Here is a 21,880-nt window from a genome sequence, read left to right as displayed (position 1 = left end):
GGCCTACAACACTTCGGAGGGAAGGCGGCTCAGCCATGCAGCCTGCTGAAACAAGCCTGACATCTGCTTAATCTTCTCCCTCAGACTCTGGCTCCATGCTGGATATTTCAAATGGGTAACAACTTGAAAGCTCCATGTGGACTTCCCTTTCGTTATTATTATTATTTCAAATGCTAAATGTTATCTACTTAAGGATCTTACCTTGGCTCCATGCCCTGGCAGAAGGCAAGGATTTCTGCTAATAAGGGCCTGGAGGCTTTACAAGACCATGGGAGTTTTCAAAATCTTCTTCATATTCATAATAGTCAAATTAATAGATCTGATGCCAGATGTAAAACGGCATTTTATGGGTAGCTTTAAAAGGTACTAATGGGGTAACTTTTAAAGCTACTTTAAAACATGCAGGTATGAATCTAATGCAAAACCTGTTGGCTTTTGATCCTGGCTATGTGTTCACTCTTTACTGTAATGAACTAATCAGAAAAGACTTGGCATCTCTCTTTTGCCCCTAGAAAGGTATTTGGCATTCAGGAAAGAAATTTAGGTTAAAGACCTTTTAACTGTCCTTTCCGTAACAATTAAAAGCTTTTCCTTTGACTTACTGACATGGTTCACAACCACACACAGGGAAAGCAAAATAAATCTTTCCTATGTGGTACATTGCATGCCCTTAGATGGACTCAGACCTGCTGTCCAAGTCTGCATTTTTATAGTCTTTAGGCTGCTAAAAAGCCATCAAAGGAGTGACAGCTGAGCAGCAGGTAAACAAGGTGACGGAAAACCACTGTTAAGTATACTTCAGGGTCTTCTGACCCTATGGTCAGGGCAGACCTAGGCTTGTTTTCTGAGAAAGCAGAGTCCTTGCCTTCAAAATTCACAAGCTTAGTCAGGAGACAAGAGGAAGCACACTGGGCAAATGTTCGCTGACACATAGGAACAGAGCACCCATCACACAGCAATTTCACATCAAAGCAGAACAAAAATCTATCAACTAGAAGAACAGCACGCAGAGTATAGATCGTGTTTACAGTTGTGCATTTAGATAAAGTCATTTCTTTAAGATCTTTGGAGGAGCATTTTAAAATTTGGGAAGTCCTTTCTACATACGATCCTTATAACCCAGGAGGCGGGCATTTCACCAGAATCCTCATTTTATTAAAGATCAGGGGGAGGGGAAACTAGAAATATTCAGATTCTCCTACATTTACAAATTAGCAACCATGAGTCATTTGATTCACACGACAATTTGGAGAGCTATTATTCACATTTCAGAGATTATGAAATTAAGACTGCAAGAGGTTACTTTGCCCCAGATCACAGAGCTAGCACAACTGTCAGACCTGGAGCCTTTTCCCAGCTCTCAAGACTCTGTCTGAGACACCTTTCTCATTCGGTTTAAAAAAATGCATGGTCTGTGTTCCTCATGAAAATATGGACAACCTGCTTTCCTGGGCCTAACACACTATGGTTCCAAGCAGATGCCTATGTCCAGAGTGCATTTACACGAGCATACCAATGCTGAAGGAAATGCTGGGGGGCGTGGCTACTGCCAAAACTGATGGATCCTATAAACTCATCTGGCAAACAGGGCATGCAAGAGCTAAGATCTGGATAAGATCACCATTCATAAAATGGAATAACGGGGGAGAGGGGAGATAAGAGATTGCTGTTGATGGAGTAACTTTCATCCTAACTCAAGGTCAAGAGGAAACGTACCACAACCACAGGTGAAGTACAGTCAAGATTTTTGGCTAGTGAACATCTGTCAGCAGGATGATTCTAGAACTAGTTTTAAAAACATCTCCACATCCTTTAAATATTTCACTTTAACTAAAAGTTTGTAAGTACCTATTAATCAATCAATGTTTTGATGTAGGATCAAGGAGTTTTCTTTGAATAGAATCTGAGAAGTCCTTCCTACATAAACCACACTCAGTGCATCATCACCGATCACCACGTGTAAGTAGGAAACCAGAGACTTGCACTGCTGTCAGAATGCACAGTCCTAGATCCTTTCGATTGTTTTCCCTCGGTGTAAAAATCTTCAGGTTTCAACTTAGTTTTTGTAGAAACAATTCCCTTTCGTGTGCATGACTAGTTTATAGAACATTTAACTAACTAATTAAAAGGAGAACACCCCTTCGTGTTTGGGAACAACTACATGGCTTCTTGGTGGGTACACCATTCAGCCTGTGGGAGCAGGAGAGCAGAGTACAGGAAAGCACCCACTGGCAACGGGCAGCAGCGGGGATGTTTCCAGGGGAAGGGAGAGCACTGTTAGCGGCGCAGGCCCACTGGTGGCGCTTTGGCTTGCAGAACGTGCAGGGCCCCTTTAAGAGCTGGGTAGAAGGGCAGCTGTTCAGGACACACCAGCATGCAAACTCCACCTTAGGGGATCCCCAGAACTGAAGACAGGAAGGAACACAACTTGGAGATATTGTGGGTTTGGTTCCAAAACTCCCTAACAAAGCAAATGTTGCAATAAAGCGAGTGACACAATTTTTTTTGGTTTTCCGGTGCCTATCTAGTGAGTGCACTGTAGCATTATGCCTAAAAAATAATGTATATATGATAATTTTTAAAACATTTATTGCTAAAAATTGCTCACCATCATCTGAGCCATAATCTTTTTTGCTGGTAATGGGTTTGAAATATCACAAGAGTTTTCACATGTGACACAGAGACACGCAGCAAACAAATGCTATTGGAAAAATGGCGCTGACAGATTGCCCAAAGGAGGGTTGCCACAAAACTTCAGTTTGTAAAAAAAAAACAAAACACAGTATCTGTGAAGCACAATAAAACAAAGCACAATAAAAAGAGACACGCTTGTATAAGTTTTAGGATAGATACCTTAATAAAGTTTCAAAGTACATGTTCTGCAGCCATGTCTTTCCCTAAGGTAAGGGAAGATGGTTGTGATAACATTTTCCTTTCCAAAATGATGGAAAATGGTATTTTCAGTCCATTTTTTTTCTTTTAGCAGATTCAACCTCCCACGGTGATAAATTATACTTGGTTATAATTTTAGTTTTACAGCATAATCATGACTCTTTTAAAAACCAACCTTAGAAATGCCAACACTCTCCGATGAGTACAATTAATGTATATTTGAAAATTGACTAAGATGCTAATTCTTCAGGGAATCTAAGTGCATCTCCCACATCTGATTTCTCTCAGCATAAGTGTTACTGTTCAGTACAACTTTTTTTTTTTTTTTGCAATAATGCTTGCCCCTTGTGGTTAGGAACTTAAATCTTTTCTGAGTATTTTTTCATTCATTCTTCTGCGTATACAAAAAATATTTAATTGCACAGTTGAAAGTACTCAAAGGTGATGGTTTAATAATTATTTAACCACCAAATGAATGTTTTGAATCTAAAGTTAATCTGTCATGATAATTATGCAACCTGAGGAAACAGAAGGGGGAAAAATAGTTCCTTTTATACAGTCTACAAGTGGTGTTGTACCAGTTCCACTAATTTCAAGAGTACATATAAACATTAGAGAGAATATAATCATATTTCATGATCACAAAGACAGCAAAAACAAGGTGGTCATATAGCTTTCATGTTATCATGCCTCTGCACGGTCCCTATAGGAAACAGGGAGGCAGAAATTTCTTTCACTTCAACATCCTGTTATTGAAATTTCTCTGAAAACTATTTGCTTTTTTAAAACACAGAAGCAAATGTTTTGGGATTTTAGACTCTGACATCCCTCTGCTGTCTCAATAAAAGATTAATTTGTGGTCCTAGACTCCCCTTTATTATTTTTGTGGTTTAATACTCTTCATGGTAGAATCAGTTTAAAAAAGGCTGTTTTGTGGGAGTTTTTAAGAGCACCACACTCCTTGGCTAGTTGACGTCCTCCAACACAAAGGCAAAGTCCTGCAGAGACAGGTGAAGTGCAATCCTACTGATAAAACTTGCTTACGTTGGCCTCCAATTTACCCCAAGATTCTGATGTATGAACTTCTTCACAGAAGGGTGGCTTATACCCTGAACTGAGAGCCTCTGAGAAGGCCAGGACTTGTCCTGTTTATCCAGGGAGCTCTCCCATTCGTAGTGGCCTGTCTACTCTCCCTTCAGAAAGGGGACGGGCCACGTAGCACATTTCTTGACCGCTTGGATGTATTTATAGTTAAGACACCTCAACTGTAAATATATAAATTAGTTAAGAGAAGTCTTAATTATACACACATAAATACCTAAGTATAAATAAATCTTGGCATCATTTAACTCCACATTTGTTGAGCACCAATTAAGTGCCAGGCACAATGCAAAGAACTGAGAAATCAGACAGTTAAGAGCCTGTATCTGCCCTCAAACACCCTATCGGTCAGGAGAAAAACACTTTACTATGTGAGAGTAACAACTACAATCAAAGTATAAATAAACTGTTAATGGAGAAGCACAAAGGATGGGGGATTCATCTAAGCGGGGCAGATTATTTAGAAAAGCTTCAAAGAAAAGGAGACTATTAACCAGGTCATAAAGGACCAAGGATATTTCGCTAGTGCATAAAACAGCGTGGAATGATCAAGGAACCAAAGGCGGCTAATATTTTAGGATCTCTGAAGTATAAGCGAGAGCAAAGGAAGATAAGGGTGGAAGGGTCAGATTAAAGAAGTCTTAAAAGCAATGCTTAAAAAAAAAACTAGCCATTGTTGAAGGATGCTAGGGAAACAAACCCATTCTTTCGAAAACTGTTTTTTGTTTCTTGTTTTTTTAAAAGGGAAAGAAGCAACCACCATGTTTTACTTTTCCTATACAAACTAACTGCTGGTTAAACAAAGGTAGAAGAGGAAGCGTTTCTTTTGGTAGGTGAGTTCTGGCTGATAAATGAAGACAGAATGGTAGAATAAAAGTACCGCCAATTCACAATCCCTAATGAATTAATGCATGAGCACCAGTGGGTGCTAACCTCACAAAAAAGGAGAGAACCTGACTTTCCAGGCCTCCTGATGAAAGAAAACAACTCTATCCATGAAACAATCTTGCCCCCAAACCAAAACCCTAACCTACATCTAGCCGTACTCCTAATTTACAGAAAATACACCATAAAGATACTATCAGCAAACTCCAAACTGAGAAATTCTATAAGGCAAACCACCTAGTTTTTTTTTTCTTCCACTTTGACATGAAAAAAGAGATGACAGAGGACCTATAGATTAAAAGAGACGTAAAAGACATTTTTACAAATTGCAAGATGTGGACCTTATTTGGATCCTGATTCAAACAAACTGTAAGAACAAAAAGGAAATTTGCGATATTTTGATTCCATTGGAAAATTGCCCAGTGACTAGATATTTGATATTAAGAATTACTAATTTGTTCAGAATGAGTGATATTTTAGTTCTGTTTTTTTTTAAATTCATATCTTTTAGAGATTCACATTGAAATATCTATGAATGAATTAATATGACATCTAGAATTTTATTAAAAATTTATACTGGAGGAAAAGTCGATTGCACTACAGTTGAAACAAGATTGACCATCAGTTTATAATTCTTGAAGCTGAGTTATGAATGAATGGGGTGTTTATTATACATTATACTATTCTGCATATTTTATATATATTTGAAATTCCCCGTAATAAGAGATTATAAAAAGAAAAAAAAGCAATGCCAAAGAGAATTTAGTATTTAGCCCACATAGGATCTGAGGTTTTGAAATAATGAGATGTTGTTCAAAAATGGCAACATTAAACATAATATTTTGATATCACAATAGAGGTGTTAAAAAAAAATAAAGATAATGTTTTGAAAATGACCCGGAATACCATTTTAACTAGTTGTTTTATATCCTTTTGTGTATTTCCTTCCAGAATTTGTCTATGTTTTAGAGAGTTATATAGAAAAGGTCTGAGAAGGGGAAGAGACAGGAGGCAGATAAGTGATTGTCCAGGGGAAGATTATACAACAGAAAAGAAAAGAACTCAAGGGGGGTGGGGGAAGAGGAGCTGACAAAGGAGACATGGAGAATGAGTAGGGGGACCAGAGGAGGTACAACAGGGCCAAGAAATAGGACAGAAAAGTAAGTCAAAGATGCCACAAAGGTAAAACCCAGTGCTTAGAAGATGTTTTCTACATGAGAATCTGGCACCAGTGACCTTTCCCAGTGGTAGTTTAAAAATAGTTTCCAAGAGCAGCAAACACCTGACCACCATGGGCTGAGGAATAAGGGAGCTTTTGAGATGTCTGTCAGTAAAGGAAAGGAAATGATCGGGCTACAGACTGAAGAGCATCAGGGCTAATTGGAAAGCTGGAGGCAGCATGTGGCGTGAGGGAGGCCTCGGCATGTCTGTAGAGAGACCAAGGGGAACAAAAGAACACACAGGCACATACTGAAGATACTGGAGAGGGAGAGGGAGAGGGAATAAGATTCAAGTTTCAAGTGTTGAGGATATCAGCTTGTCCAAGTAAAGTCTTCATTTATACTGGAGGTTTTTAAAGCTCTTTCCATGTTTTTATTATTTAACAATATTAAGACTTTTGATTTGCCAGGTACCTAAATGTGTCATTTTCTGTTCTGTTCTAGTGATTTATTTTTTCCCCTGAAATACATCAAACCATGATTAATCTGGTCAAGGATGAGCGGGGAACAGGTCTATCAAATTTTTCACCAGTAAATCTCTGTAATGTCCACTGAGACTCACATCCTCCCCTTCCTTAGACATGGCATGAGGCTTTTCAGCTGGGATTCTGCTGAGGATATGAAATGTAAGGTTCATTCAACAAAGGGCCCTAGACTGAGATGCAGGGCCAAGAGGTCTTATGCTTGGTGGGCATACACCACTCATGAGGAAGCAGGTTAAGATGTTCAAGTGAAGGAGAGTCTGGGAAAAGCAGTGAGGGATGTGCGAAGGACTGTATACTGTTTTAGCTGGAAATGATAATGGCACACATGCTGAGGACTTGCATCCCAGGGCCTTTGTTTTTTGGGCAATGAGAGCATCCCAATCTTGGGCAGGTTATGAAACTGGACCTCAAGTTCTCTGTTGCAAAATGAAAGTTGTAAGGAAATTTCTGAAATCTCTTGTTGCTTTAAAAATCCTATGATTTCCTAAATCATCAGGTAAATGCTATATTAAAAATCAATGTTCCTGGGTTTCCAAACTTGGTCTTACATCTTTAGAAGAGTCCATAGTAACCTTTGGAAGGTTTTAGAAGGAGAGACAAGAGAGAATGGTGCTATTAACATGATGAGGATAAAAAGATGGCAACGGGGGACCCACCACCTCCTTCCTTCAAACCTTAGTTTTTGGGGACTAAACTATAAGACTCGTTGGTTTTATTTCACAATACAAGGAGGACTATGCGTGCCTTATCTTTAAAAGCAGGGGGAAGGGACTTATGGCAAGTCTCTGAAAAGTTGCTGGACAAGGAAGGCAGGCTTGCTAAGCAAATGTAAGGCATGACTCTCACCTAAGATGATCAGATAACCTAGCACTTTAAAACAACCCATCACAAAGTAAGTTTGGTGTTCACCTTTAATTAAAATAATCCTGGAAAGCAATGAGAAAGAATAAAAAAAAACCAAACACGTGAAAATGGAGGAAGCAATTTATAATACTGAAAATGTGTCAGGTCACCTGGAGTAGAGTTTTTAGATACTAAACATTTTTAACTAGGGTGGACTCTCAGCAAGACTCTGATTCCCAATACGACCCAAGGTTAGGCCAAGTGGAAAATGCCATTTTAGAAACATGTGCTGGAGTAAAAAATATGCGGTGGCCGTGGATTATAAATCACGAACAAAATTCCTGGACTGCAGCTCTGCCTCTTAATCTTTACAAGAACACCCACGAACATCAGGCCTTCATAAAATACAGTTCACAAACTGCCCAACGAAAAAGTAAGTCTTTGTCTACAGCATCATTAATATTTTTGCTTGAATTAAATACCTGAGTGGCAGTTTACGTCTATAACCTCATCACTGTCATTAAAGTCCCCATTTTACAGTCCACCACTAGTAAGCTGGTCCTGTCTAGTCTTTTGATTCTGAGCGTATGCTCGAGGACCACGCCTCCTGGACCACCTCTTCTGGGCCCAGGAAGGTGAGATAGTTCATCAGCCAGGCATGGCTGTGTTCAATGATGAGGGGGCCTAGATTCCTTCTTTCTATCCTCCACGCGTACGAGACAGTGTGATGAGGCAGACGGTGGCTCTCGCAGTGACCCTGGCCGTGGCCTGGCCCCTAGTACCAGCTGTGTGAAGAAACCTAGTTAGCCAGCACACTGGTGCACAAGCGCCCTTGGAGAGACTCTAAGGCACCACTTTCTGCAATTCTGCTTCTTAGGAAATGAGGTAAAACATGAGCTGATCAGCATTTTGGAAATCATAGCCAGGTCCCCTTGCTGCCATTACTCACAGCCGAGCACTCAAGTATTGTGGCCACAGATAGCTTACTTACTGTTCTCCCCTTTCGCTGAACTGTGATACCACGATCAGAGGGTCAGAGGAAGCCAGAGGGTGGGAAAGTTAGTGCTGCTAATTGCATTTTTTTCTTGAAAAGCTTTAATCAGTATCACAGTAGTTTTAATTTGATGCGATTTCTCTCTCAACAAGGTTTATGGTTGGTACAGCACAAAAAAGCGTGGGCTTTGGCATTAGATCTGGATTCAGATTCTAGCTCTGCTGCTGCCACATCTGCAGGATGAGGGAAAAAGCTCCCTCACACACTGCATGGATTGAATAAGAGGGTGTGGAGTGAAAGTGTCCAGCACGCACCTCACATGGATCAGAGTCGCGTGAGGTTCCCTCACTCCTGACAAACCAGTTTGCTAAACTAACTGCAGGGATTCATGCAGAAGACCTCTCTTCCTTTTCAGTAAGGACAACACAGACTCGTCCACATTTGTCAACAGTTGTTGTTTCCTCCAATCAAGAATACCTTCTCCGGACCTACTGTATAACATGGGGAACTATATTCAATTTCTTGTAATAACCTATAATGGAAAAGAATCTGAAAAAGAATACATATATATATATGGATAACTGGATCACTTTACTGTACACCTGAAACATTGGAAATCAACTATACTTCAATAATAAAAATAAAACAAAATAAAAGAATTCTTGCCTTCTTCTCCCACCTACTCCTCACCTCCACTAATTCATGTCTTCCTCTCTTCAAAGCTCAACCTAAATTCTAATTTTGTTCCATCTGTACCACCTAATACAGTGTTTATATGTAAGAGTTCCTACTATGTAAGTATTTTCAAATATTATTAAACAAGATGAAAGTAATCAAAGAATATTAAAAACAATTACACATGTTTAGAAGGAAATGTTTGCAGTTACCCAAAGTGACATGATGGTTTTATCATATTTAAAACAAAAACAGAAGGGTCACAAAGTAAAGCAAGGGTCAACAATTTAATTTTCCAAAAACAGTACTGTGATTCTGAGGTCCCAAAGGAATTGAAGGACTATCTGAGGACGCCATACACACATTCTCTTCCCGTGACCGAGTGAGGCAAGGAAATTTCCTTTTCTCTGTGTCTCCAACTCTGAATATTTCTCCCTATCCCCACCTCCACACATCCCCATCCTCTATGTTTTCAGAATTCAAAGGCGAAACTCTCTTGTCTCCAAACACTTTACTAAATGCTTTTCCATTTTCTCCCACCTAATAGAAGGATCTTTGACTTTATCTGGGAACATCTCACTGTGCAGTCACCTCTAGTGACCTAAAGAAGCCTCTTAGGGGTGATTTTTCTTTGTGGACCTTGACACTGCTTGAAAGTTTACAGTCATAAATTGTTACCCACTGAGAACAATTTCTCAAACTTGGTTAAATAATTACATAGACACCAAAAGAAAACTACCCTCTACCTAATCCATTGCATTATCTTGTCTCCTAATTCAAAGAAAGCACAGCTGACATTCTGAATACCTTAGAGACATTATAAAATGAAATAACTAAACGTAACTGGAAGATTCAAAAAGAAGGAATCTTCAAACTGGAGGATACCATTTGTTATTTGGTGGCACCTTCTGGGAAAGCTCGATACTGCAGCTCAGCTCTGTTAAACATAAATTCTCACACAAAAGCAAGTGGGGAAAATTCTGGGAGCAGGGAAATGGCACTGATGATACATTATAATAATGTTAAATCCAGAACTGTGAGGGTCTATCTTAGTTTAAGCAAATACGGATTAGAAGTTAGAGGTTCCTGGATGTTTCAGAGCACTTGCCTCAGTTCTGACTGTATGCTAAATCCACCTATGAGGCCAACTTGTCACCTCTGGAAAGCTGTTGGTAAAGCCCACACCAACAGGCAGGGCAAAGAAATATGATTCATAAGTAAAACATCCCTACAATTATAACATGAATTCCTGGGAAAATAAGATGGGGTTTACCCCAAAATTTCTCTTGGGTGCACTCCCTACTAAGTAGGATCAAATTCTGGCTCTACCACGTATAAACATGGCAACCTGGGGCAAGTTTCTTAACCTTTGAGCCTCGGTTTCCCCATCTGTAAAATGGGGATAATAAGAGTCTTCAGCTACAGACATGAGGCATCCTGATGATGGTAAATTTAGTCGTGCAAAGACCATGCTGAGCTGCATCTCTGACTTTGTGTCTCAAGATGACAGATGGGACAATTACATAAAGATCATGGGCCCTAGGGTAAGAAACAACAATGCACTGGCTAGGCAATGCAGCTTTCCTGAAGGAGGCTCAGGACATTTATTGGGGGAGAGTTAAAGTTCAATACAGGCAAGTGAAAATGCTGAGTATTAGCAATTACAGATGACAACTTACCCTGCACTGAAAGGGCCCCCTGTCTGTCTGTGACCCTCCGCTACCTAAGGGATACAAAGGAATTATTTAACTTAAAAACTGAAAAGCCTTTAGGACTGAATGTGGTACCCAAACAAGGAAGAGAAAGAGGTTCTAACTCGGTTTAAAAAAAAAAAAAAATCTTCCTTTTGATTGCTTCAAATTTTAGGGAATAAGTGAGGAAGATGACTAAATAAACCAACAATTGACTGGCTAGCCTGTACCCTCCTCCATCTGCTCACATCTAACACCGATAACAACCAACCAAGCATCAGAAAATATGGCAGGTGAAATATCTCCATGCATCCAGCGAAGTTAACTGTCTGCCCGTTGTGTTCATGAATGTCCCACACTGGGCAACACCTACCCAAGGAAAACCTGTATTCTTTCAGGTATGCTGACCTCCAGTTATTAAATGAAGAGGACTCCAGAACTAGATCACCCCCACCCTGCCCCCGGAGAGTCAGGGCACCCTTTTAATACGTGGCCTCCCCAGCTGCTCGCTCACCATCCTTACAGATTTCACAGCTCTCGCATGTGCTGGAATTACAAGTCATTAAAAAGCCACTTTGGAAACACAGTAAAGACCTTCTTCTCTGACTGTGACAATCTTCCATCACATAAAACCTTCAGGCCAGTGTTTCAACAGCAGGACATTTACTGCCAACTCCAGACGTGTAAGCAGGGCAAGGGACAGGGTGGGGCGGGAGGAAATGAGGCACCACAAAAGAAGGGAAGTTTCTTTTTCCTTTGCCTTTTTTTTCTTTCCCAAAGACATTTCTGCTAAGGTGGTTTGAAGTCTTTACCCTGTATCTGAACTACCACCCACCCTCAGGAAAAAAACATTCCATGTGATGAGATTTCATCTTTCTCCCGCAAGATTTTATCCACAAAAACACTTTGGTAAGCCAAGCTATCAAGACACGATTACCATCTCATTTCTCACACTGCAGGTTGAAGTATGTAACACTTTACCAAATGCAGTCTGCCCATTTACAAGGAAAGATAATTAAAACTTCTAACTTCTGCACTTTCAAATGACAATTAAATGTCTACAAAGCAAGGTAAAAAAGTGAAGGCAATGATAAGGAAATTACTACCATAACCGAATTCCATCATAAATGGTTATTTCAATTTGCTTTTACTGTTTTCCCCTCCTTCTCTGCTGTGAATACCAAACTTCCTCAGAGGACAAACAAGATCAATGCAATAAACTTCTCTTTACAAGCAGAGAGCTGTGAAAAACAAAAACCAGCGAATTACAGGAAGAGTGAAAGATTTTCTTCTTTCATTGTCAATTAAAATTTATACAGGTTAATACAGACCACAATTACAAACTTTTAGTTGATCCAGATACTCTCAGATCCTCACCCTTTCTAGCTCCTAGTTAGTGCCAGTCACTAGTTAGAAACAGCCATTTGCCATAAATGACCACAAAAAGATGAATTCCTAAACCAAGAGCAGCTTCACTCTAATGGGAATTACCTAAGTTCTTGAATGTAAAACAATCTTAATGCTAACATTTACATACATAACAAAGATACGCCCTTATCTTGTTTTCAGTATTTGCTAAATGCTCACACACTGGAAAACAGTCCCCTCTGCCTCCCTACCCGCCACCACACCCACTGTCCACCCCAACCTTCTAAATTCTTCTGTAGAGGAAAATCCTGATGCACTTTCATGTGACAATATTAGATTTCTATATGAAATGAGAAGCACTTTAGGAATTGCAAAACCTATTTAAAAATTATTCTTTCAGCCAAATAGGTAGTAATCCAAAGATAAATCAGTTTTTTAGGATATCTTCTTTTAATAGTAACAACAATTTTAAAAATTCTCAAAGGGCGGGTTGCCACCCACCTTCCTGGCAGGAACGCAGCACCTGACCACCGCCATGCTGGAAAGGGACGCAATCCGCCCACCTGCCTCACGCAAGTGCAGCATCTGACTGGCATCAGGAAGGGGAGTGACCCACCTGCCCACCGGGTAAGAGCTCAGCACCTGACCCAGCGTTGGGAGAGGGCGCAATCTGCTTGCCGACAGGCACTGGGAGCAGCACAGATGAGGGCGCCAACAGAGGGCCTCTGGAAATAGCAAGCTGAGTTCGCAAAACAGGGTGAAGACAGAAAGACTTCTCGATAAAATCATTAAGAGCACACAGTATCCAGGAGAACACATATCTTTTTTTTTTTAATCTTTTTTATATCTGTTCTATTTTCTATTACCTTTTTAATTTTTACTTTTTAAGCAACTGTATATGTCTACAGTTTCAATCCCTTTTAAATTTTTCTTTTAAAACCTTTTTATTATTATTATTTTTAAAAAATACACCTCATTTCATTTTTAATTCTTTTGGTTTTGATCTCCTGTTATTGATTACACACAGGTTTCAAATATTGGTTTTTGATTTTTTTCTCCTTTTTAAAAAGTTTTTAAAAGATGTCTCAATTCGATTGCTGTTCTGCTTCAACTTGCTCTTCTATTATTGATTATACAGTTTTCAAACCTCTTTTTCTCCCTTCTTTTAAAATTCTCTTATTTTATCTTTTTTAAAAATCTGTTCTATTTTCTATTGCCTTTTAAAATTTTACTTTTTAAACAATTGTACATGTCTCCAGTTTTAATCCCTTCAAAATTTTTCTTTTAAAATATTTTAATTTTTATTATTTTTAAGAAATCCATCTCATTTCATTTATATTTCTCTTGGTTTTAATCTCCTGTTTTTGATTATACACATATTTCAAATATTGTTTTGTGATTTTTTTCTCCTTTTTTTAAAGGTTTTTAAAAGATGTCTCAACACAATTGCTATTCTGCTTCAACTTGTTCTTCTATTATTGATTATACACTGTTTTCAAACCTTTTTTTTTCTCCATTCTTTTAAAATTCTCTCTCTTTTTTTAAAAGTTTTATTCCTGCATAGGTTTTAGATAGATAAATAAATAAAGTCTTAAGGACCACAATAGGTAACTGATACTCTTAAGCCACGATGCCAGAGAGATGTGAGCAATATGAAGAAGCAGAGGAACCACTTCCAATTAAAAGATCAAGAGAAATCCCCTGAAAGCACGATCAAGGAAATAGACATTGATGGCCTACTAGATCAAGATTTCAAAAATGGAGTGATCAAAGTACTAAAGGAACTAAAAGAGATAGTGTTTAGAGATATAAAATATGTTAAAAATGAAATTGAAGCTATAAAGAAGAGCCAAGTAGAATTGGTAAACTCATTTGCTGAGGTGAGAGCTGATCTAAAGCCTGTACAAAGCAGACGAGATAATGCAGAGGAACAAATAAGTGACCTAGAAGACAGGACAACAGAAAGCACCCAATCAGAACAGCTGAGAGAAAAACAAATAAAAAACAATGAAAACAATATAAGGGGCCTATGGGATAATATAAGTGTGCCAATCTACGCATAATAGGGGTTCCAGTGGGGAAGAAAGAACAAAGGGGATTGAAAAGGTATTTGAAGAAATCATGACTGAAAACTTCCCAAACCTAAAGAAAGCATCAGATATCCAAGTACAGGAGGCGCAGAGGGTCCCAAACAGGAAGAACCCAAATAGACCCACACCAAGACATATCATAATCAAGATGGCCAGAGTCAAGGATAAAGAAATGATCCTAAAGGTAGCAAGAGAAAAACAGAGAGTGAGTTATAAGGGAACCCCCATAAGGCTCTCAGCTGACTTGTCTACACAAACACTACATGCCAGAAGGGAGTAGCAAGATATATTCAAAGCCCTGAATGAAAAAAAGATGCAGCCTAGGATACTCTATCCAGCAAGGCTATCCTTTAGAATAGAAGGAGAGAGAAATAATTTCACAGACAAGCATAAACTACAAGAGTTTAGCAACACTAAACCCATGCTAAAAGAAATATTGACAGGTCTACTCTAAGTAGAAAAGAAGCAGGATGCCACAAAAATGAGAAACTCGTAACTGGAAAGGTGATAACTATCATGAATTACAAATAGAATAAACACAAAACTGTAAAAGAAGACATCTAAATCATTAAGAGTGGGAGAGGGAAGCAAGGAAATAGAGTATTTTTTTTTTTTTAATTTTTTGTTCTCGGTAGGATGGGTTTGAGATTATATTACTATCTGTTTAATACAAACAGTTATACTAATGGGTTAATAGACTTACAAAAAAGGGTAACCACAAGCCAAAAACTTACAAGTGAGTCACAAAAAACTAAATAAAAACAAAAACTAAATAAAATCCAAGATAATACAAAGGAAAATACCAAACTACAAAACGAAGAAGAAAAGAACAAAGAGGAAATACCAAATCAACTGCAAGAATAAGTTCAAAATGGCAATAAACACACATCTATCATTAATTACTGTAAATGTTAATGGACTAAATGCTCCAGTCAAAAGATGTAGAGTGGCAGACTGGATAATAACGCAAGAACCTTCAATACGCCACACACAAGAGACCCACTTTAGGGAGAAGAACACAAATAGATTGAGAGTGAAAGGATGGAAAAAGTCAATAAAAAATGTTAAAAAATTAAAAAATAAAAAATAAAACCTCTCAAGTGCTTACCAATGCAGTGCTAGGTAAGTCCTTGCCCTTTATCTCATTTAATTAAAAAGATCCTGGGAAACTTTGGCTTAACTTCTGATTTAAAACTGAGATGCTTTGTCCTGTATTTTTCCAGTTACCATGTTACACGTGCATACCAGTATCAAGGCCATGTACCTCCTCAAGACAAAACTCAGAGCAATGTGACATATTTCAAGTACTATCCCCCACACTTGAAACAGGACACTAGAATTCTGCAGTATTTCTGAACATCAAAAGATCTCTTTCAAAGTTATAGGGTACAAAGACTGCCAGAAGCCAAATCGTAATAACGGCTCACTAACATTTTTTGATTAGTGTGCTAAATGCTTTACTCAGATTGACTATTTTCACAATCATCCTACAATTTAAGTGCTATTATGATCTCTATTTCACAAAAGAAGAAACTAAGAAATACGGAAAGTCAAATTGTTTGTCCAAGATCACTGGTGGAGCTGGGATTCAAATCACAGCCTGTCTGACACCAGAGTGAGACTCCTAATTACTTGATTACTTTACTACCTACTTACTTACGTATCAACAAGTAAGTGATCCCTCAAAAAATGCAGGCATATAAACATATATTCAATGATCTAAGCTTCCTAATCCATCTTAATAGCATTGATTTTTATTTTTATATAAAAGCTGAATCTAATTATGGAAACACTTCTTTAAAAAGTTCATCCCCTTAACTGTAGCCAACCTATACCAAGGTGAGATGATTTCTTCACAGACATACCAGGTAAATAATCTTTTTTCCCTGGCCCTTCCTACTTCTTCACACTCATCCAGTTTCTTTCTGTGTCTTTCTTCTGTTTCCAAAGCCCTTGATCTCTGCCTGCTATGTCTGAAACAACCCTCCACAAATGAATATAAATCTGGCTCATCATCAAATAATGAAGCTGGAAAGGTCCCTAGACAGATCAGATCATCTGATCTCACTTACTCAGACACAGACACACTCACCACCAGGACAATGTGAAGGGTGTCCCCTGAAATTGGGCCTGTCCCAAGCTATCCAATCAGTTCCTTGCCAAGGGAGGCAATGAGCTGTTTAGTGCTCTCCATTACAACTGCTTCCTGTTCCTTAGGTCTTACCCCCAGGAGGGACACCAGGTAGGAGAAAGGCCAAACAAAGGCTACCTTTACCATTGGATAAAGGGAGTTTCAGCCCTCTTTTATTCTTCTTTATTCACAGAAAGTCTTTTGGGCCCTGGCACACTTGGAACCACTTTTGTCAATTCTCTTCTGTTCTACCACCTACATAGAGAATTAAGCCAATAGCAGCAACAATAAAAGCATTACTACCAGAAAACCGGTAAGGAAAGTACAGTTGTTGGGTTTTATACCCAAATAATACCCAGAAGTCTTTAGAGGCTGTTTCTGTAATGATAGGTAAAGCACATTACAAAAACTCCTATTAGGACCACTGGATATACAGCTCTAGCATGTCATAAATCATTTGGAAAATCTGCTACCTATTGTACAACATTACAATTCTAACTCTTCATTCCAGAACATTTTTCAAGGTATTGCTTTAAATAAATCTATCAAGTTGAACATGAAGTTTAGGAAAAGAAAAGCCATACCTTACATAGAAAAGGGAGGGAGCAAACGACAAACAAAAAATAAGAATACACAGAATTATCTAAAGAGGAAGATGATCTATGATAATTTCATGTAGAAAGAGCCTTCAATAGTGCTTTATAAAAGCCATTTGGTCTTCTCACAAATCAGCAAAAATTCAAGAAAGGTGCCTTTCAAAATTCTGACCATAGCCTACTATCAGAAATACACACAGTCTCTGAAATAAAATTTTCAGAAACCATTACTCACCCATACTAATTACAATGTATTCTGATTTTCTTTTTTTTAATACTAGTGATAACATGCTAAATCGATTTCATGGCTCACCAGTAAATCACGAACTACCATTTGAAAACCTCTGTTCTAGAAGAATTGCAACATGTCAGATTATGGAAGGACAGACAATCACACCCCAACAGCATCAGTGAACATCTCAAGGTGATTTGAAATAAAAAGCAAACATACAAAAAAAGTTTCAAGGGACATCTGCATTAAGAGCAAGTTTTGAATTAAGAGGAGAGGTAAAAAGCAAAGGAGGAAAAATAAATGCTTAAGACACTGGGACAAACCCATTAGCTTTCATTTCCATTTCACAAACCATCACTAGAAGGCCTTTACCAAGCACTGGAACAAATTACCCAAGCTCCAGTATTTTATATACTACTTGGCCCCTAATCTGATCTTCTATTACAATTTTGAGATTAACTACAGAGAGTCGGAGGGAGGAGGTGGAGTCTGGATGACTAGGGAGGGATTGGTACTGATGCCACGTCCTCACCCCAGCTGGCTTTCTACCCAGAGCAGTATAAATGCAGAGAAAGTCTGCTAAGGCCTTCTACCCCTTGCCAGTATTTGAACTGGGAACTTTGGTGGAGCTTCCTTATGGGACAGAAAGAGAAGTATCCTAAAACTGCCAGCAATTTTTAGCCAGATGTCCTCCTTGACCATCGTCTAGAAACAGACAACTCAAATTAAGGAGGTTATTGGGACTGATGATGACTGATGAGTAACAGTAGAAGGCCAAAGTTAGAGAAAAATAGGAAGGAGATAATTTCATAGTAAATAATACTTACTCTCCAGAAATAGAATGAAATACTTGAATCACTAACAGTTCTGTCACTAGAAGTGTAAGATTTCTTACACTGGTAGGGGAGGTTAGAGTAGATAACCTGAAAATCCCTTTCAACTCTGAGAAATTTGTAATCATAAGTTTAAATCTCAGTATCAAATAACTTTGAGGGTGGGGGTATTAGATGGCCAGATGGTCTTTTAGGAATCTACAAAAGATAATCCTACCCATCAGCAAAACTTGTAATGAAGATCACACACCCTGGCTCTTCCAAATCAGTGGCTACATGACAGGGAAAAAAAATTAAATATTTCATTTTCAAAATATCACAACCTGGTTGCATGGCACATACATACATTACAATGTATCAAATTTTACATTTTAAATAAACAGTAAATTATTACATCAATTTTTGCCTCAATAAACTATGCGGAAAAAAATACTATTACCAGTTTTCAATCTATGGAAGCAAATTACTTCATTCCACTGATCAAAAAGATCAACATTATAGCTGCACTCTATTATATTTCTGTTTCTTTTTAAAATTTATTTTCTGGTGCATTCTACTTTTATTTTGCATTCTTCTCACTTTCCTAAATCAGCAATCACTGAAAAGCACAGTGACTAAGCTCCAATGAGCATCTAGATTCTTCTGCTGCTATTCAAATGACCCGTTATTGTATCCTGGAACATACTTTTCCTTTAACAACTTAAATCACAGCCTACACATCTGCAGATTCCTTAATGATTTCGTTTCCTTTCCATTAGTTAAGGATATTCATTTCCAGGCTACCATTTTATGGTTCGACCGTCATTTTCCTTCCTCTGTCTTTATCCTGAAGCTATCTGAAATAAAACCTGCCAACTGACCAGGGAAAGGAGGAAAACCGAGCAGACTACTCACATCAGATTTAGAGGACATGTTCTCCTCCACGTCGGAATCATTGGGATCCACAATGTCATCAAACGGCGGTAAAGTTGATTTCTTCTTCTCAGACGCCTCACTTTCAATTTTGACCTTTCCCATCTTGACGTGAGACTTATCTTTTATCTGTTTTTTATCAGCGGAACAAGTGAGTATCAGCGGCGGTGCACTAGAAAAACTTTTAAATAAAGCCTCTGAGCTACTCTTTTTCCTCTTTTTGGCCGAGAGTTCTTCGGAATCTGAAATGGGGGGCCTTTTACTGGGCGCCTTCTTATCTTGCTGTCCACTAGTGATCGTGAGTAAGTTACTGTCAGGTTTTGGCTCTTTTGACATGGGTTTCGGCTCCTTGAAGGCCATCTTCGGAACGATTTTTTCTTCTTTCAGTGGTTTATTTTCTTTGGGTTTCTTAGAGGATTCTTTGGAAGATTTGTTGTGATCCCTGGAAGGTTCTTTGAAGGCACTTTTATGTTCTCGGGAGTCTTTAGAAGGCTTTTCCTTGTGCTCCTTCATTAATTTGTGAGGCTTTGAGAAACTGGTGCTGCTGCTGCTGCTACTGCTGCTACTGCTGCTGCTGCTGCTGCTGCTGCTGCTGCTACTGCTGCTGCTGCTGCTGCTGCTGCTGCTGCTACAACTGCTGCTGCTGCTGCTGCTGCTGGTATGGATGCTCCGGTTAGGGTCCTGCAGGAAGGCGGGAAGAAAGCGAAACTCTCAGAACAGAACGTCAAGGAAGACCCCACAGCCAGCTTCCATGCACCGGAGCGACGACGCAAAGAGATCCTCTGCAGAAGGCTCCCAAGTGCATTTTAATGGAAACCGACAGCCACAATAGAACAGGTGGGAGCAGGGTGGGCGAAGGGCAGTGAGTGCAGGCTACTGTGATCGGGGAATTTAATGAGGCAAGCTGTCTTCTTAATCATGACAAGCATGGCGTTCTAAACATTTCAGTTCAACAAATGTTCACTACATGCCTGTCCTAGAAGAGACAAAGCTGGATAACACATGGCCCCCACTCTTAATAACGATGACACATCTGTGATTCATAGTTGTTGTCGGAGCCACCTATAAAGGGCTATCCCAACACAAAGAAGAGAGGTAACTGATTCTGTTGGAGGATGGAGAGAATAATTCAGAAAATTATGGAGAATTAACACCTCAGTTAGATCCTCAAGGATAAGCAGGCAATTACTAGAAAGAGAAGGATAAAAGAATACTTGAAGACCAGGGACTAGAATGAACTAAAACAATGAGAGATTAAAGTACTGATTATATTTGGGGAGCAGCATCCAGCTACAGCAAAGATTGAACAGGAGGTAGAAAACAGCCAAGGGTCACAATGCGAGGCCAGATGATATTAAATTTTAAATGACTTTTTAATATAAAGAATCACAAGACCCCAAAAGGAAATAAAATAATAATAATAATAATAATAATAATAATAATAATAATAATAATAATAATAATAAAGATAAAAAGCTTTTTTTCTTCTGACTAAATTTGTTCCCTTAAGGGATACATCTCCCATCCACCAGCAAAGAAAAGAAAAGAAAAGTCTAGCAGAACAAAGATTTCACCTAATGGTCATCTAATGGACTGAAAAGTCTTTGGCAATTACTCTTGAGTATCATGAGGAAAGAGTTAACCACTTAATCTGAGATTTTAAAACAGAACACTAAAGACAGTGCATATTCCTATTATCAAAAAGACAGTATTTTATAAATTCTATTACAAGACATTTCCTGGCATGTTAAGCAATACTATGAATAATCAAAATAAAGTATAATGGACAGACTAAATTAAGGGAGAACATTTTGAAATCTAATATCCTTGAGATTTTTTTTAATTGCTTTGTCGACCCACTGAATTTTGGCAATTTGCAATCAGTATTCCAATTATGGCTCTAGAACACCCAAGCATTGCTGTTAAATGCTCCACCTTCATGGAGTATTACATATATTTTTGTAAATATAATTTTTAAAAATATACAAATTTCAACCTACCAACATACTTTCTAGTGTTAAGCATTTAAAAATAGCAACATTTCGGCACTCCCCCACCCCCAGAAAACAATTTCTATAGCAGTCCTTTCTTGATTTATTTTTAAACTCCTTTTGTAGGACAAACTAGAATTCTTAAGGCAAAGTACACAGTGTTATACGACATAGAAAGTTCAAGCTCTTGTGTCGACTGCATACATACGATGTTAAGTTCAAAACTCAGAAATTTTATAACATTTTACTCCTCATGTTGGTCCGAGTATTAAAAGCCTACTGTCACCTTTTCACCCACCCAACAAATCTTGGTACAAGCAAGTGACCCAACCATTCTTGCTCCTTCCACTTCACCAAAAAGCTTTCTTTAAGCTAACGCAACTCAGAGTTAAGAAGAGAAACAGATTCCATGACAATATGCCAGACAAATAAAAATTTAGAAAATAACAAAAAGGTGAGAGAATGGATTCTGTTCTAGAGGGCTACATTTTCTTTGGCCTGGGCCTGTGATAAATGGCGAAGTTCAAATGGATGTCACCTGACTCCATATTCACACATGTAATAAATATAAAACAGAGGCTTAGACACAAAGTCAGGAATTAAATTGTTACTGACACAGAATAAAATCTTTTACTGATTCTCAGCCTACCTATCCCATATATACTGGGAATCAAGTCACGGGCTTTTTAAATTTTTTTACTTAACCGTTAACCTCAATATTAAGTGCTACTAAACAGCACAGACTAATTGCCATTCAATGTGAAGCTTACACATGTTGTATAATTCAAATTCTCTTTGCCTGAGGCTGATTAGGATAAACTGAATATCAGTATTAGGAAGAGCACGTGTGCATAATTCAAATCTCAAATATTTAAGACAAACGACTGTTTAAACATAAATATACATAGACTTGTACTAACTTTACAACTTGTCAATATAGT

General features: G+C 38.4%; 1 protein-coding gene across 1 annotated transcript in view; it reads right to left on the bottom strand.

The window, feature by feature from the left end:
• MLLT3 (MLLT3 super elongation complex subunit) overlaps positions 1-21,880 on the bottom strand; it is a 209,046-nt gene that overhangs the window by 44,381 nt on the left and 142,785 nt on the right. The window contains exon 4 of the mRNA XM_032477613.1: positions 18,931-19,629. Coding sequence (XP_032333504.1) covers positions 18,931-19,629 — 699 coding nt within the window. The remainder of the gene's footprint in view (positions 1-18,930; positions 19,630-21,880) is intronic.

The sequence above is a fragment of the Camelus ferus genome, chromosome 4 (genome assembly GCF_009834535.1).
Source record: "Camelus ferus isolate YT-003-E chromosome 4, BCGSAC_Cfer_1.0, whole genome shotgun sequence".
NCBI lineage: Eukaryota > Metazoa > Chordata > Mammalia > Artiodactyla > Camelidae > Camelus > Camelus ferus.
This window is presented reverse-complemented; position numbering and strand designations above follow the sequence as displayed.